Source organism: Saccostrea cucullata, unplaced genomic scaffold, assembly GCF_032062105.1.
Source record: "Saccostrea cucullata isolate Sc308-1 unplaced genomic scaffold, CSIRO_AGI_Scuc_v1 ctg3711, whole genome shotgun sequence".
Taxonomy (NCBI): Eukaryota; Metazoa; Mollusca; class Bivalvia; order Ostreida; family Ostreidae; genus Saccostrea; species Saccostrea cuccullata.
The window spans coordinates 17,234-37,458 of record NW_026932594.1 but is presented as its reverse complement, the minus strand read 5'-3'; the positions used below and the strand labels follow the sequence as shown (position 1 = coordinate 37,458).

Sequence of the window (20,225 nt, the reverse complement as noted above, 5' to 3'; positions counted from 1 at the left end):
TGTGTGCTAAATCAAAAGTTTATGTCTACATGTATAGTTTTTGCATTAGAATGACTGTGTATTTTGCACTAGCCCATAGCTTTACAGAGCATACTTTTAGGTCTTATACATACCCCACCAGCTTTCTTATTTAGGAGGAAGTCGATATTGAACAAAAGCAAAAAAAAAAAAAAAAAAAAAAAAACCCTACCTTTATTTTTCTATAAGAAGGAATTAAAAATAAGCTTAAAATAATCTACTATTCTACTAATTTTTAACTGTAACTTTGCCACAATACTTTCAAGCATACCTCCACCAACATTTAAAGCATGCTTTAATCATGGCGAAGTAAACTATGATATGATAGTACTTGTGTGAATGCTAAACTTCATTTCAATATTTTATCTAGAGCCTCTTTCAGAATTATTGAAATGTAATATTTCCTATTAAAGAGTATTTAAACCTGATTTTTGCATGGTTTAATTTCTAAAAACAAGTGGAATATCATTCTTTAAGCAAACATTATAAGGAGGAATATTAAAAAGAAATTTTATCTACTTCACAATTAAAGAATCTCTTTTCAAACACATTTCATACGACTTTTTGTATTTTTCTGGTTACAGAAAATGTAAAAATTAGTTTCGCTGTAAAAAAGATATCGAAAAGTGTATATTTTGTATCACTTTAAAGGGGGTCATTTTTTAATGGGGGTCATTATTTTACAGGACTTACATATAAAATAATGACCCCCCAGGACTCTTTTTCTACAAAAAATGCTTTTTTTCTACGGGTGGGGGTCATTTTTTGTCGTTGAAAAATGACCCCCCAGTCATTATTCGATGGGGGTCATTATTCGTCTTTACAACGGACGGAATTAACGATTACTATATACCCACCCGCTTTTCAAGCGGGGGGTATAAATATTTAGAAATCCTTTAGCGCACAATAAATTTTAGCGCTCAGGGGGCTCTTGCTCCAAAGGCGCTAGAATTAGTAGTGCGCCAAATATTCTCGTTTTACAGTATCAAATATAATAAATAAGAGTTTACTTGGTTTTTATTGATGCACTCATATGTCAAGAATGATACTTCGAACACATATAAAATATACTTTTGGTGTAACTTACCTCATCAGAAAATAATTTCCAAATAAGGAAGAATGTTATTTTTCCTGGTTGTTTGAAGTATGAAAAAAAATTGAGGAGGAAGTATTAAAAAAAATAGGTGTGTCGTAAAGGAAAATGGATATTTTATCTTTTGTTACATTCCTGAATGTCATCCATGTCTCTATTGCTAGAGATCCATACATGTGTGGGTAAGAGAAACAATCGTTATAGGTTTGATAATGTAATTTGCATATTTAGTTAAATCATCAAATAAGAAGAAATATACTTTACTTTTTCAGTACTGGACTTTGCTGCAGCGGTTATTTTCTAAAAGGCAATATATGTACAGGTATGTTTGTAGTGGATTTTAGTCTGCCACATTAAACTAAAAACCACTTATATATATATATATATATATATATATATATATATATATATATATATATATATATATATATATATATATATATATATATATATATATATATATATATATATATATATATATATATATATAATGAATACAAGTGTCATACGAGTGTAATAGGGCTTGTTTCTATATCACAATATGCAAATGCTTCTAGTCTACTATTTAGACCGTAGAACTGACATTACAAATAGATGGAAGAAACTCAGATGCAAATTTCTATACTCTATAATATTATTTTTTTTATAGAATGTCCTCCCGGGACATACGGATTAAACTGTAGTAGTGACTGCTATGAAGGCCGTTATGGACGAAAATGTAAAGAGAAATGTCCTACAGAATGCGCACTCAGTTGTAACAAAACAACAGGGGCATGTCCAGGTAATTAGAGATAAGATGTAATGATTTTTTTCTTTATTTCCCGATCATGACAAGGAGCACACAGCGGGAGTGACCGGTCGGCAGGGGATGCTCACTCCTCAATGGCACCTGATCCCATCTCTGATTTTGTGGTGGCCCATGCTTGCTCTGCTCCTGTTTTGTTTCGTTTGTCTTTATAGGCCTCTGGTCTTGAATTCTATTCGTTTACTCCATATGTTTCATGCAAGTATATAGATTCACTCATTGTAGAAGCTATCACTTTAACTTGTTGCATGTACAAACAAACATGTAAAATATCGCTTCAGGGAGTAAAATATTGCTACAGTTGACTCCCAATGGCTCGAACCTTAATCTCTTGAAGTTCTCGATCTCTAGAAGTGACAGCTAGATGATCATTGTTAGAAAATAATTTAGAGATTTAACAATAATTTTCCATAGATAATGAACTTTATAATGGTTTACATAATTCCAATATGGTAAACATTGCGCAAAAAAATCCTATCACCAGAACTAAATTGAATACCAACTAGGAGACTTATTGTTCACAGAACAATAAGAGGTCTTTCCACCTTTATAAATTTCTTATGGTTTTATATTTTACTCTCTAATTTAATTTTAAGGTAAATGGCTTAAAAAAAGAAAATGAAAATTTAAAAAAAAAAAAATTGAAATGACCTTGACCTTTGACCTTGATCAGATCTTCAAGGTCAAAGGTCAAGGGTCACAATGCAATTGACCGCATGCCTCTACGACTTTTAGTTCTATAGTTATAAGTTTAAATTTTAAGTGCAAAGAAGTTAAAGGGCAATAACTCATTTAAGGGGTCATTAGATCCTTTAGTACTTATATAATGAAGGTGTGCCTTAAGACCCTTAAGACATTAGTGAAGGTTTCATGCCTCTACGGTCTACTGTTTTGAAGTAGTAGCGATAACAATGTTTTTCACATAAGGGGCAATAACTTTTGATAGGGTCAATCTTTGAGAACAAGAATGAAATCATTGAAATAGTTTTAAGAGTACATATTACTGATGCAAAGACTGATTGCACATGTTAAAAGACAAAAGATATATAAAAAGAGCTTAATTTCTCATTTTTGGAATGACCTTGACCTTTGACCTTGACAAAATATTTAAGGTCAAAGGTCAAGGGTCATTATGCAATTGACCCCAGGCTTCTGCCATTTATAGTTTTCAAGATGCAAGGTTTAATAGTAAGTATAAAGAAGTTAAAGGGCAATAACTCATATAAGGGGTCATCAGATTCTTTAACACTTATACAGTGAAGTTAGGACTAAGGACTCTTAAGACATTAGTGAAGGTTTGGTGTCTCTACGGTCTACAGTTTCGGAGGAGTAGAGATAACAGGGTTTTTCCCACAAGGGGCAATAACTTTGAAAAGGTTTAATCTTAGGGGACAAGAATGAAATCTTTGAGACAGTTTTAAGAGTACATATTAATGATGCATAGACATTAAGTATATGTTGAAAGACGAAAGAGATACAAAAAGAGCTAATTTTCTCATTTTTGGAATGACCTTGACCTTTGACCTTTACATGAATTTTAAGGTCATAGGTCAATGAATCTTATGCAGTTGGTCCCATGTCTCTACGACTTCTTGTTTTGAAATTTTTTAATTATTTGTAAAATTCAAAAACTTCCAGGGGCAATAACTCATTGATTGGGTCAACGAATGCTTTTGCAATGAATCAATGAAGGGTCTACTAAATTAGTCTAAGACATTAGTGAAGGTTTTATTTCTCTAGGGTTTACAGTTTCGGAGGAGTAGCGATAACAAGCTTTTTTGTGAAAGGGGTAATAACTCCGAAAGGGGTCATAGTTCATATACGCAGGGTCAACTGCGAAAATCTTTTACGGAGTACATTCTTATGAACTTAAAATCTTTTCGATAAATCTTGAAACTCAAAATCACACGGCGGAAAAATAATAAAAAATAACTAGGAGACTTATTGTTCACAGAACAATAAGAGGTCTTTCCACCTTCTTTAAATTTCAAATTTGTTTTATATCTGACTCCTAAAAATTAAATTCCATGAAAAAGAAATCAAAACCCTCTTAAAGCATAAAAAAAATGAAAATAAAAAAAAAGAATGGCCTTGACCTTTGACCTTGAGTAAATTTTCAAGGTCAAAGGTCAAGGATCACAATGCAGTTGACCCCATGCTTCTACGACTAATAGTTGCCAAGTTATAAGGTTTAATAGTAAGTACAAAGAAGTTAAAGGGCAATAACTCATATAAGGGGTCATCAGATCCTTTTGCACTTATACTGTGAAGTTAGGCCTAAAGACCCTTAAGACATCAGTGAAGGTTTGGTGTCTCTACGGTCTACAGTTTCGGAGGAGTAGCGATAACAAGGTTTTTAGCACAAGGGGCAATAACTTTTAAAGGGGTTAATGTTAGGGAACAAAAATGAAATCTTTGAAAGAGTTTTAAGAGTACATATTATTGATGCATAGACATAAAGTATATGTTAAAAGACAAAAGAGATATAAAAAAAGCTTAATTTCTCAGTTTTGGAATGACCTTGACCTTTGACCTTTGCATGAATTTGAAGGTCAAAGGTCAATAAATCTTATGCAGTTGGTTCCATGTCTCTACAACTTGTCGTTTTGAAAATTTTTAATTATTTGTAAAATTCATAAAGTTTCAAGGGAAATAACTCATTGAAGGGGTCACCGAATGCTCTTGCAATGTATCATTGAAGTGTCTACTAAATTAGTCAAAGATATTAGTGAAGGTTTCATTTCTCTACGGTTTAGGGTTTCAAAGGAGTAGCGATAACAAGCTTTCTTGCGAAAGGGGTAATAACTCCGAAAGGGATCATTATTCACATACGCAGGGTCAACTGCGAAAATCTTTTATGAAGTACATTCTTATGGATAAAAAATCTTTTCGATAAATCTTGAAACAAAAAATCACATGGCGGAAAAATAATAAAAAATAAGGAAAAGAAGAAACAGAAGGAAATCAATAGGTCTTTCCACAGAAAGGTGGAAAGACCTAATAAAAAAAAACAGAAGAAAATCAATAGGTCTTTCCACAGAAAGGTGGAAAGACCTAATTACGAGCAGTCTGGTGAAGGACCCGATAAAGACAGGGGTTTTACCACATCAAAATTAATTATTCAGGTTTCATATAATCATGAATTAAAAACAAATACTATAAATGATGAAAATTAATTTTTTTAATATGCAAAATACGACCATTACTGTTAAAATCAATTGAACTATCTGTAAAATTCCTAATAAAAACATGCAATGGTTGACATTATCAATATGATATATGTTATATTTTTTTTTTATATCTATAATAGTAGAACAATGATGATCGGGACTGGAAAATATTTTAGTTCCAGATTTTATTCATTTTTGATTTCTCGAACAACTCAATCATTTAAACATTTCTTACGCTTCTGTTAAATTCGAGAGACGAGATTTTCTGAACGAAACATATGGAGATAACAAACTGTATATGATAAAAGGCTAAAAATATAAAGTTGTTACATTCATCGATAATTATTGAAAAATAAATGCCATAAATATGAACTTTATATAATTGCAATTTAAAGTCATAGATTCCGGAACATACGGATTCCATGGTAGTGAAGAATGTTCTGAAGGCCTATATGGAAGAGGGTGTACCGAATCATGTCCAATAGAATGTGTTCGTAGTTGTAACAGATCAACAGGGGATGGTCCAGGTAATATAAAATCATATGAATGGTTTTGCAGTAAAGCACACATCATAATAATATATAAAAAATACCCACATCAATAACATCAAAACGTACATTTGTTCAAATACATTCTTTACGCACACACAAGTACATGTACTCCAATGTTGTTTCATGAGTTTCTAATTGTTAATATACGTAGCATTGAACATACATTTGAGGACATTTTACAATCTGTTGAAAATCCCATGTATTCCAAATACGCCGTGATATTAGCAGACTTTGTTTCGTAATCCTATTTAGCAGAATCTGTTTTATTTTACATAAAAATAAGTATTTCACTGTGACTTTCAGCTTTATAAGCTATATCGATGACGCTTTTTCATGCAATAAACATGTACATTTTATATTCTAAGTCTAATTTCAAATAAACTGCATTACCTTAAACAAGGATCACTATAAAGAGTAACACATCTGTTCTATTATTAGACTTACATCAAAACATTATGATAAACATGATGACGTCAACATTGTTATCATCATTCCCAAACTTATGTTGTAGTTAAAAATTATCACTTGCTTACGAAGTTTATGTATCTCAGTTGATTGAAGATTTCAGCAGTCGAACTATTACTTAAAATTTCGCAAATTATATGGTTTATACAATACCCTTGTAAAAGATTTTTTATACAAATTGTTGGGACCTATGTAGATAACGAACAGTTTTAAAGATCAAAAGCCCGTAAAAACAATATTACAATATATTAAAGAACAAGTTTTGGAAACTGGACGTTTTCCTTCCTGTATCTCACATTTGATGACAGTACCATTTTACGTGAGGTAAGCATGAAATATATCCATGTGTTTTGGATGATTATTTAATACATTTCAGAGGTTCAGTTATCACCATTGTGTCACAACCTACGTTTGCACCTCCAGCACTTCTCATTTACGTTACAGAACAAACCTTACTCCTGAAAGTAACAGTTACCAATGGATTTCTATATAAAATCAATTAAAAAATATCTGATATAACCTAACATTTACCTATCAACCGTCTATATGACGTGAGTTTCACCATTGCATCGACAAAACAAATTTGAGTGTACGAGCATTTTTTGAAAAAAATAAGCACTCCTAATTATAATTGAAAACACTAGAAGAATAACCTTGTCTTTCCCACAATTTATTTTAACCAAGTATTACTTTTCCTCTGGAATTCTTAGACTTGCAGTAAAACTTTCAAGTTTTTTTGTTCACGTCGGACTTAATACTCAAGCCAATTTTTAAATATCATATTTGCTAGCCCCTATTGGACCCACGTAACACAAGTTGAAATCCAGTAATGATTTATATGCATCTTTAAAAGAATCCTTTTAAAATACGACATAAAGCCTTTCAATATAATTGATGGCCAAAGGACGGACAAAGATCTGTTTGCTCTTGTGGCTCCTCTTTGAGAGTTAAATTAAGACTCTGATGCTTTTTTCAGTTATATACACACCACGCAGAAAATGTTCAATTCTTTACACATCAGAAGAAAAATAAACGCTTGACCTGGCCTTCAAATCAATTTTGACTTTTACATATATCGACAAAATGAAACTAATGGCGTACACAATTTTTTTCGTCCCATATTATTGTTGCATTCATAATCTGATAACATTAGTTACAAATTTTGAATTGACCAAAACACCAGCTGAAGTCCTCGTTGAACAACGATATCACTTGTACTAATACCAATATAATGACGAACATACGCCGTTACAAGTAAACAAAATCTAACAAATGCTGTATAACCCTTTCAAAGAAAACGGATAACATTTTGTTGAATAAATGGAATAACATGCATCCAGGAACCGAATACGATATGACTTGTACGTGTATTAAAACACAAAGTTGATTTAATACATTTACAAATCTAAAGAAAAAAGTAAGGGAAAATGTAAATTCTTAATCTTTTGTGTGTGAAAACGGTGATGATTGGCAGATAACAAAAAATAGGTCAGAATTAAATCCAAGCAAAGCCTGGGTTGAGAAATCTACGGAGGAAGAGTACAGGTAAGCCAAATAATCTTGTCAATCGTAACACTGATAAAATATTCAATATAGACAACCCTATTGATTTGAGATTTCAAGCTATTTACAGTACTCAACATCAAAAGTATTCAACATAAAAATGGATCAACACGTTTAAAAGATCATTTAAACACAATGATGCAAAGAAAAATTTAGTTTTGAGACATTTTGTACAAATATACAAGATATTGTCAAAATCAAAGCATTGCTTCAAATCCCATGTCCCTATGAAACATGCAATGATACAGCAACTTTCAGATTCTAAATGTTGCCAGCGTGGCAAGGGGCTTTAACGTTAAAAAATAATATCAATAAATAAATACTGTCAAATCACATATTTGCGAGGGGTAAAATTTTTGTGGTTTGAGAAAAATATATTGGTTCATGGGGATTTGATTTCGTGATTGAAGAATCGTTCAATAGTAATATATGTAAAACATTGCATTTCGTGGTGGAGATCAATTCGTGGGTCTCTTCATACATCGAAAACCATGAAAATTAACCCCCACGAAAATTGGTGATTTCACAGTATTAAAGATGCTACATGGTCAATAATCAGTGTTGACACTTATGAATTACATGAAATGTCCTATCAAATGTTGAGTATATATAGCGATTTATTCATAACGTAATCTTTCATTTTGTTTATCCTTTCATGTTTTGTTCTTTATAGTAGTACATTCTGAGATTTTTTTTAGCCCGTGGATCTTATTAGTTTGATTATATGAGTTTTTTTGTCGAGACAATGACCTTGTCAGCAAATTCAATTTATCAGTTTTTCATACTAACTGTTAGACCATTATTAATACATTGAATTGACGATGGATTTTCTGTTCTTTTCCGAAATTGACAAGGAGTACACGGCGGGTGTGACAGGTTGGCAGGGAATGCACACTCCTCCATGGCACCTGATTCCACTTCTGAAGTTTCGGAGGTTCATGTTTACTCTCTCCGTTTTAGTATTATTTATTGGATTTTTGGTCGTTAATTCCATATATTTCATGTGTCAAATAAAGAATCAAATAACTTTTTTACTCTTCAAGTCATTTTGTAGTATCTTCCTTTAAATGTTTTTTTTTTGTACAATTTTATCTGTTATGTGTTTCTATTTCTTATATTGTGTGTTTATTATAGATAGTAAGTTTAAACATTCAACATTCGATTGTATTCGAGTTTCAATGCAGAACAACAACTATAGATAGCCGAATGTTTATTGTATGATCTTGTATAAATAAGGGTTATAACGTATAATTACTAGTTTAATACAATAATTGCATTTCATACGGAAAATGTTTTGAAGAAAATGTACAAGTGAAATAAAGTCCTTTTTGTGTAGAGCAAATTCTCCATTTTGCTAAAATATGTTTTAATTGAATGTTTTCAGGATATATACTTTTAAAATATTTTATAATAATAAATACTTCAATTGCATCAATTAAAGAGGGAAGTACATTTTTCCTCGTCATTAGAAATATAAATCTGTCATAAATTAGGATTTACAAGGAAGCAGGCACTGAAATAATGTTGCAAAAATGAAAATGGACGTTCTGTTTTTTGTTTTGTTCCTCTGTGCCGTCCATCTGTCTGTCACAAACGACCAAAATATGTGTGGGTATGGGAAATAGTTTTTGTAGGGTTTATTTGAAATGTGTTTTGAAATAGCCGGAAGGAACATTTAAGCTTATTTCTTTTTCAGTAATGGCTTTTGTTGCTCTGGTTATTTCCTGAAAGACAACACATGTACAGGTAACATTTGGCAATTTTTAAAAAAAATTAGAAATGAAGAAATGTTTTTTTTTTATCCAAATGAATTTATATAAAACAGAATATAATCACATACTTAATGATCAGATCAAGTAAAAACAACTCTCAACTTTTCTAGTTTTTCGCAGAATATATAAAATTATGGGTTTTTTTTTTGGTAGATAACGCTTTAATTATGTTTATTCAATATATTTATTTTAATGGTAAATTCTACATAAAATGATTGCGGTTGACGAAACGCTCTTCCGAGCAAATGTTTCCTGTTGTCGTATCCGATTTTCAAAAATTATTTACTAACCTTAAGAACAGATGATAAAAACATAAAAATGAAACCTGGGTTGATATATATTTCTGGGCATATCATTTTGTTGCAAATGAGTCATCTAATTAATTTCTAAAATACTAGGGTATTGTAAACCTCTTATGATGTTCAAACTCTACCTGCCTGCAATTATTCGTATTAATCTACACAAATATTTTTCACTTCAAATTCAATTTTTGAAAGATATGGATACCTGGATCGGTATATATTTATTGGCTTATTTTTGTTCAAATAAAGCATCAAGTACATTTTCAAAATATTAAGGAATTGCAAACCTTCTATGATGTTCAAAACTCTACCCGTCTGTGGCCATCCTTACTAATATATACAAATGTTTTTCGCTTCAAATTCAGTTTTGTGAGCACTTTTACAACATTTTACCCATTGAAACATGACTCAGCTGGTTATTTTTTTTCATATCTATTTTATTAAAATTAAGAAATACATTCATTTATATTTGATTTAAAAGCTATTGATTAACAATGGAAATACATGCTTTGAATAATAACTAGCAGAAAGATATTCAATGTAGAATTGCCATTGATAGAATGTCCTCCCGGAACATACGGATTCAACTGTTCTGAAGAATGTCCTGAAGGCCGTTATGGACGACAATGTCGAGAGGTATGTCCGGAAGAATGCGCACACAGCTGTAGCAAATCAACAGGGACATGTCCAGGTAATATGAAATCAGATAGTTGTAAATAAATTCTGAAAAACTGATTGACTTAAGTTATCACGTTTATGTAATGTGTTTATGTACAAAAAATATATAATTTAGGTATAATATAAATGGCCATGATATACAGTTTGTCATATTTAAATCAATCAATTTTCAATGTAATGCAGACAGATACCCTGAAGAAACTCCACATTTGAAGAATATTAGCTTTATCCAGCCTGATACTAATACAAACAATACCAATATCAGTATTGAGAAAAAGATAGAGGACTTTCTGAAAGATAAATTATGGATCATTGCTGGGGCCTCTTGTCTTCTTGTTGTCATTTCATGCAGTTGTATTGGACTTTTTCTCCTGTGTAAGGTTTGGTAAGTCTTTCATTGCATCCTTGAAAACCTTTAATGGGAAAAACATCATGTTTGCAATATCTAATGATATTTACATAAAGATGTAGCAGTTGAATGTTGAAATTTAAGACCTCTGTTTTCATATCGATATTTAATTCGTTTCTTTTCATTTTTTTTATAGTAAAGGCAGACAGAAGAGGAATGAGGCATTGGGTAAATAAGAACTTACAGTAAAACACATTTAGACTGATGAAATAATCGATATCTAAATAAAATATAATCATCTTTATTTTTTAAGGAAAATTAAATATCATTACAGTTTGGATTTTTTTAAAAATGAAAAAATAAATAAATTTTATCTATAATAAAGTTTCTCTTATTTATTTAGATTACGTCACACCATCCACTCAGAATCAACATTCTTCGTACAGCGAAAGATATCAAGACCTTGAGCATAACACCTCAACCAGCCCCATTCTACCCCCACGTGCTCAGAATTGTCGAGGAACTACATCCACCACAGACAAAAATGATACAGATAAACCGGAAGTAGTATACAGCAAACCAAAGCCCAAAAAGCGATACAGTCTTGTCCGGAAGTTAAAGGTGTCGCAGGAATTGACATGCCCGGAAGAAGAAGATTTTGACAGTGACGAGTTTGATGACTACACAAATTCTAGTGGCGGTGTGGAAATCTCCGGAATCCCAATGAATCAGTCTTTTAAAACTTTCCGATCCTCAGGTATCAGCAAACAGAACAGAAAAAGAAATAGCACTAACTATGGACATATCTGGTAGATTGCATTCTGAATCGAATTTCCATAACTTCCATTATAATCCTTTTTCTACATTAAGAATAATTTGATGATCTTTTTTTTCTTACTAAAATACCAATTGACACTCTTCTCTAAAATAATGATCTCACCTCTGATGCTCTAGAGGTCCGTGTTTGCTCTGCTCCACAATTTGTATTATACAATGGACGTCTGAGTTTACTCGTTGTCGCGATAAAAGTCATTTTTGTTATAATTTAAAGTTATTAACTAACATATAGAAAAATCATTTAAATGAATATATATCTGATACAATTACAGGAAAACACGTTTAGTACGGACACGGATATAGCGAATTCACGGATATAGCGAAGTCGTTCTAGGTCCCCTGCAAAATTCTTAACAAATTTTGTAAAATTGTACGGTTATAACGAACTCTGATATAACGAATTAACGGATATAGTGAACTTATTTTGAGTCCCATTGAGGTTAAATATAATGAAATTTACATCTTTTATAACGAACTTTCAAAAAACTTTCTAAAAATTTCATAGGTTGAACTGACTTTATTTTCTTTTAGCTTTTGTATATTAAATCAATTCATAACAAAACCTTAGTTATCTAAGGTATGTTTTGTAATATTTGCTTCACTAACATGTTGGGTAGTAATACTTGAGGGAAAACATGCATATTGCGAATTCGCGATATATGATTATACGAATTCGTTATACTGATATAACGAATTACGGATATAGCGAATTAAATTCACTGGTCCCCAGGGACTTCGCTATAACCGAGTTTTACTGTACTCCATACCGTCCACGAGAAAAAAAAGATATACCAAAAGGGAATGTAGATAATATATATTGTGTCAAATGCTGATTGTCGTTTTTCAAACTTATTGTTGGTCCATTATCTATACACTGAATTGACGACGGATTTTTCCGTTATTTTCCTATCATGACAAGAAGCACATGGTGGTTGTGACCGGAAGCCAGGAGATGCTCACTCCTCCATGTCACCTGATCACACCTCTGATGTTTTGGAGGCCTGTGTTTGCTCTTCTCATATTTTGCATAGTTTTATTGACTTTTGATCTTAAATACTATTTGTTATCTCTATATGTTTCAAGTTTAATAAAATAAAGAAACAACTTTATGATGCTTTTAACGTTTTATATTCTAAATTATATCATGTACCTGAACCATTCCAATCATAAGAAAAGAGTAGCTGTACTGAGCAACATCCATAATCACAAACACTAGCTTGCATTCTGGAACTAAAGAATATACATATTGACTTGCTTTAGCTTTTCTTTCATTTCCCCGTTATTTCCCAGTCATGACAAGAGGCACGCGGCGGGTTAGTTTAAAATATATTTCATTCATAGAAAGGAATTGAACAGCAGGCATAAATGCCTATAAACGTTCTCTCCATAGGTCAAGGTACAATTACAAGTACATGTAAACATTGAAAGAATGTGTGTGCCTAGTTGCAATTGGATACTCACTTCGCCATAGCACCTGACCCCATCTCTGACATTTTTGGGGTCCGTGTTTGCTCTGCTCCTTTTTTGTATTGTTTAATTGACCTTTGAGCTTGAATTCTGATTGCTATCCCCATACATTTTATTCTATTTATAATTTTTATGGCTTTCGAGATCCTCGATGATTACTTTTAGAATATATCAAAAATCTAAATCGTATAGGGCAGTAACACTACTATAAATCTTAAGTTTTAAACCAGACAGGAAATGAAGTTCCAATATTTATGTGTATTTATCCCTTTTTCAACTATTATTAATTCGAGTTTAATTAAACAAACAATTTCAAGGTATTTTCAAAGCATCATAAAACATGTATAATATACTCTTATATCAATTTCATTCGCGGGGGTCATTTTCTTTTGAGTTGTGTGATAGTAATTTCGAGGGCAACTCTAATATTCAGATGAACCTATTTATAAATATAAAGACAATATATGCTCATTCGGGATATAGATTCATGATACGAATGACCAACAAAAGCCACTAACATTGGCAATCAACAACAATGATTCCATAGTATTTGTTATATCAAATGTTAATATGAACATAGAAAAATGAAATCCTGAATTCATTTTTAGTATATTTGGTATTTTCAAGCAATGAGAAAAGTTCTGCTTTATATACAGAAAATAAGGAAAGAAAAATGTTGATATCTTGGGAGTTCTTTAACTCAAAGCAATTCTTGGTTTTAAAACCACTTTAGTATACAACCCCTAATCAATCTGGAACATGTAACAAGTGTGTTTTCATGATTGCAAAATTGTAATGTAACAACATAAACATCATCTAAAAATCACACTCTTACTCTATTAACAGTTGTTCATACAAATGACTTCCGATTCTGATTCCATTTATAATTTTTGAACAGGAAGTACACCGTTGTATTTAACTTCAAATAAAGTTATAAAGGAGAAAAAAAATGATAAATCATTTTCCTTGAATGAACTATGTTACAGAGAATCTAAACGGACATAACAGAAATGAATAGAATGAAGTTTCCAAAAACTTTGAATTTTGTGTGTTTTGCTCAAACCTTTACTTTAATTCTTTGTCAGATTACACATGATAGGAACCAGGGTGGGTAAGTGTCACTTTATTATCAAACTGTTCACTATTCATTTTATGATTATATTGCTTTATGCCTAATGCTTGTCCATAAATATGGCACATTCAGAACTATCGACACATTAATACTGTAAATTTCCCATGATAAAAAGTAATAGATAAGACGCCGTATAGATAAAACGTGTTTTTAGTGCTCTAGTGCAGTATCGACTGTATTGTTTTTTATGGGTGAATTCTTGATTGAAGATAAAATTTCATTTAATTTTTTAACTGCTAATTATGATGTATTGTTTGAGTAAGCACCGACATTCTTTTTATGGAATTAATGCATAACTTTGCCTTATTTTTGCATGAAAAATTACTGAAGTATAATGAATCATTTGTGTTTAAGAGGATAACGTTTATGAATAAGTTTGTGTTCTACAAGAGTAATTTTAAGTGTATTTTAAAATAATAATTAGGATATCTATTTCAATTACAAATTAACAAATAATGATTGAGATTTAGGTCATAAAGGTAAACTCATAATAATGCTGAGTATGCACAGCAGTGTACTCGGTATACCTCAGGGTTTACCTTGGTTTAATCAAAATTAGAAAAAAGGATGATTCCTAGAATTTATCCTATGACAAGGAGAATGAAATAGATTTGAAAAATATTAGTTTGTAATTGAATAAATTACAAATATGGACAGATCACGCTCAGTAGAGGTTAACAGATAAAACAAATTTTAAAATATGGTAGTTTGGTGTTACAAATTTAAAATTAACCTTAGAAAAATACACTAAGCTAGGTGAATTTTAGGGTGAAATGCGAAATTGTTAAAATACGCCTATGTGATCTGTCTGATTTTTTCCTTATCATTTTATTTTTCCTCATAAAATTTAACAAGTATTATAGTTCATTTCATAAATTAATTTTGAAAAATGAAATTAATTTTTTCTATTAGACCCAGTTTTTGTTCAGGTTACAACATGAAAAATGGCGTATGTACAGGTACAGTATCAATCGCCTGGAAATTCCAAAAAAGATAATTTTTTTTTTTAGAATTTAATATCATCGCCGTAATAGTAAAACATAAAATTATCATATAGGGATGCTTACCACTCCATGGCACCTGATCCCACCTCTGATGTTTCAGAGGTCCGTGTCTGCTCTTCTTCTATTTTGTATTGTTTTATGATCTTAGATATCGTTTGTTATCTCCATACGTTTCATAAAATAAATCAGAACTTTATATTGAAAGTTTGTGAAGATGGTAAATATGGAATCAACTGCAGCGCATCTTAACCAAAAGGTTACTTTGGACGTCTAGGTATATCAAAATGCCATAAACCATGCGAGCTTGCATGTGATAAAGTCACTGGGCAATGCAGCAGGCTAACATCTATATGTGAGTTTTCTTAAGCATTATTATAGAGAGGATGTACATAACATGTCTGTATTGTCTTTAGTCTTATGTAATTTTATTTTTTTTTTTTGTGGTGTGTTCCCGTTTTGCACACATTTTAGAATTACGTATAGAACAATAGGTGTGAAATGTGTTTTGATTACAATTTACCTCGATTTACCTGTATTTAATTATCAAGTCTAATGTATTCTGAAGAGGGATAGTCACCCGCGTGGCTAGAGCATCTGCTCTAGTCTCGCGAAGTTAGGAGTCGATCCTTACGTCGCGGGTTCGATTCCCACTTTGCGACGTGCAGACCGGTCCTTCGGATGAGACCGTATAAACCGAGGTCCCGTGTCGCAGTACGTGCTGGCACGAAAAGGATCCCTCCCTGATCAATGGTCCTGAGTGCAGAGTATAGGATAAAATTTGCAGCTCTCTACCGGCAAGTGGTGGCGTCTCAATATGAGTGAAAAATTCTCGAATGGGGCGTTAAACAATATAAAATCAATCGATCTTAAGAGGAATAATAAATTTTATTAAAATTCTACACACATCTATGGGAAAAAAATGATTTTATTGTATAAATCATTAAAATATATTTGATTTTAATTATTAATTAAGTCCAATTTTATATAAAGATATAACTAATAATAATGAAAAAAGAGAATAAAAATTAATTTTATAAATAATGCCCAAGCCAAGCCATGAAGAAGCTAAGACCACAGATAATTGTTTGATCAAATTGACGATCGAATCGTCCATGATTGCTGCTGATCCAAGCTGATCCAAGCTGGTAAATTTTTAATTATTATAATTTCGTGTCTATCAATGTTAGTAAATTGTTGCTTATTATATAATTCTATGTTTTATCATCAAAGTAAATATATATTCAGTTTTATCAACATTATGAAGCATAAAAGAGATTAAAAAATTCAGAGTTATTACATTCATCTTGTGCTAGAAGAAGAAATCAACATGGTTAATGTTATGCTTGCTATCACTTTCTTGTGTAACAAGAATGGGGGTTTGAATCTTTAATTCAATGATAATCGGAACATGGTATAGATATTTTTCCCAAAATATTGAATCACAATAAATAAATTAGGAAATTACACACTGTCACAGAATACACATTTTTAGCTGATTGATAGTTGATTAATATATATATTAGGGATGTCAACGAATTAAATTATCCGGGTACTCGATCGAACGTTCGAGTATCGAATACTGAATTCGGTACTCGGTTACTCGGATGTATATTTTTGAATATTTCGAAGCGTATTTATTAATGCATGAAACAATCTGTTTTAAAACGTAAAATGCTCATTGCACTTGTACATACAGTAATTAGGGCTTACTACGACTCTAAATGACCGTTATTGCCTGTGGCAATGTTTATACAGTAATTATCATGACCAAGTACCTGGGATACCTGACTTTTCTCACCTTTGGCTGTCTTCTACCCTTATTTTTTGTTTGGCTTTAATTATTTGTTTTCACTAAACATCGTTTGAGGTCTTTTATGTTTAAATAAATAAGATAATTTTGTCAATTCTCCGAGAAGCCGTAAATTATCAGGAAAAGAGCGGATGATATTACACGTGCGATTGTTGATATGGTTGGGTTTTATTACATGCCAGTACAACTGCATGTTTGAAAGCAAAGGCTTTAAAAAAAAAACTTGTCCATCGTTGCACCAAACTAATATCATAAAATCTAGGATCGAAAAAGTGTACGAAAATCGTAAATCCGCTCTGTTAGGAGAACTTAATCAAGTTCAACTTTTACAGGGTTGATAACATACGATAGTTGTTGTAGTTGTTCAGTTGATGTGTACGTGTATGTGTATTAACAAGAAAACATTGATGTAACCATCAAGTGTCGCCTGGGAAATAAATAAAGTAAACAATTGAAATAAGTCTTGATCATTAAACCGCTTCGATGTGTGTGAAAAAGGCATGCGTCTAAATGATGGAGACGACAGTCGAGAATATTTTGAAAACTTATAGTCGGATGAAAATCGAACAAAAACGATGCCCTTTTTAAAACTTTATCAATCCCTAAAGTAAATGCTGGCTGCATAAAATATTAATTGAAACTAGACGCATGCAACACTTATTTTCAAAAATGTATTTCAGATTAAGAATATAAAACAATAACTGTCAGTGTGTAGAGTACGTATTTATGCGATTAGGAAAATTCGATGTTCTAAAAACAGGGACCTGTCGTTTTTTCAATAGTAAATGAGAAGCTACTTTATATATTAGATATAAAAAACTTATACATTTTTACAAATTCACTTTATGGAAGTAAATGTATTATGTATCTGGTAATTTATAAAGGGAAAGAACATTCTAATTGACAATCTTTTTAATGTTTAGAAAACCTTTAAATTTGAATAAATTCTCCCACCGCAATCCCCATACACCAACACTTAAACTTATATGTATAGAGCAGCCCGGTTCTCCGGGCTGCAATAATATACAATTATGGACTCTCTTGGTGTTGAAAATGGTTTGTTACCGGTTTGTTGATCGAGGCGAAGCCGAGGTCAATATTGATATTTTTCTGGTGAATAACAAACCATATTAAACACCAAAAAGAGTCCATAATTGATTTATTATATAGTCCGGATTCGAATAAATAAGATATTGAAGGCTGCGTGACGACACCATTTTCATTTACAAACTTTCATCATTGAAAAAAAAAAATTACTGTCCAGATTTCAAAACTTTACGCCCGTGTTTTCCTTTCTGAGTTTCGCTTCTTGTAAAACGTCAAATGTTTAAAATTAATCTTGCAATAGGTTTTTCCAACATTTTTCCTGCTCGAATAGACAGTTGCAACCATTGTTTACAACGTTGTTTGAGAAGTTGATTGTGACGTCACAATGCCAATGCACGTGCACTAACCCTCCGGTGAATACGGCCTCAAATCCGGTGAATATACTTAAGAAATAAACAACGTTATTCAGTGAACATGGCGTTATGAATAGCAATTGCTCTGCTGGCATATTCCATGATGCCCATTAGCGCATCATGGAAAATATGCCAGCAGAGCTATTGCTATTCATAATGCCATGTTCACTGAATAATCGTTGTTTATTACTTATATTTGCATTCTTTGATTTATTCAAGAATATGAGAGGAAATCCTGACTTAAATAAGGACGCGGCTTCTTGTCTTCAGTAATGAAAAACATTCGGCTCTAAAATCAGTACACCTGATCAATGATCCTTTTATCTAATAAATCACAAACAATTATAAAGTATTTCCCTCTCAAACACAATTATCTGGATACAAGCAGCACCGTCAACACATTCTCTTAATTTTTGTTTTGATGCAGTTGTGAGGTCATCGATCAACGTTATTGAAACCCTCTGACAAAAATCAATGATTTAACACTATAATGAAAAATGATAATGATTTTATAATGATTATTACTCCAGAATGCTTTTCTATGATTTTTTTTTTAGTTTTTCTATTTATTTTTAATAGCTGAAATTATTCTTGAAGTAGATATACAAGTTATACTAGTTTTCTGAATGTTATTACCCAAGTGTGAAGAGTTATCTTTCTTTGTACAAATATACATGATACAAAAAAATTAAAATATGGCAGTTTTACACAATTTTAAAAAGTTTTATTATACAATTAAATACATTGACCAAAACTAAATTTTTAAAGATATAAATCAGCAATTAAAATTTTTTTTAATTTCTTTTTTTTCAAAGAATATTATTAAAAACTTATTTTTATTCCTTTTACGAAATGTTTCATATATATACTTCTCGACACGTGAAATCATTGTAGTGGAGTTTGTTCTACACGAATGTGATAGAGCAATTGCAGTCATAACTGAAGCAATTGCATCTATAGTCCTATGAACGCAGTTGATGACCACATGTTCATAGTGGGAGAGAGCAGTGAATATGCAAATATAATGTTATGAACTGTTTGCGCTTGTATAGATTATATAGGGACTATAAATAAACTATATAATGACATTTATTATTAATTTGCAGATCAATTCCAAGAGATGAGACCGACGCTACTTGAAATGTGTGATACCGGATTGCCGGGCAAGACTTAAGGACAGATGATGCAAACACACTTTTGTCTAAAATTTTGAAAATAACAACTTTGGTCATGTTTTAATGAATAAAATGAATAAGATTCACTGCGTAGTTTATCATGTTTTATTCAAAGTTGCAAAAAACGGAATTTGAAGTGAAAATTATTTGTAAAGAATAATAAGAATGGTTTCCGAAGGGTAGAATTTTGAATGTCACAGGTTTACAGTTTCTTTATATTCTAGAAATTTATTATTTGCACCATTTGCAATGAAATTAGGTAAAAAAAATATATACAAATCCAGTCATCCATTTCTTTTTTTATGTTTTTATCATCTGTCCTTAATACTCACCACGACTACATCACAAAATTCGTCCATGTAAACAACCAACCATGATGCTGATACAGTGGATTTTAAAGTGGGAAGAATCATGCAGACTATTAGAGAGAGAAGCAGTGAATAAACAAAACCATTTCTATTTATTTACGAGAAGGGACGCTGTCTTCTACGATCTGTGGAGTTCATCGTCACAGAGCCTGATTGTAAAGAAATAACAGCTTCCTTCCAATACTCTACACTTGCAAGTCAGCCCT

At 31.6% G+C, this 20,225-nt stretch overlaps 1 protein-coding gene across 1 annotated transcript in view; it reads left to right on the top strand.

Annotated features, from left to right (window-relative positions):
• Window positions 1-1,168: 1,168 nt before the first annotated feature.
• Window positions 1,169-20,225, top strand: part of LOC134235532 (uncharacterized) — a gene marked incomplete at its 3' end in the record, with an annotated part of 36,056 nt that continues 16,999 nt past the window's right edge. The window contains exons 1-2 of the mRNA XM_062717673.1: window positions 1,169-1,293; window positions 1,384-1,433. Of these exons, the coding sequence (XP_062573657.1) occupies window positions 1,220-1,293; window positions 1,384-1,433 (124 nt within the window). The remainder of the gene's footprint in view (window positions 1,294-1,383; window positions 1,434-20,225) is intronic.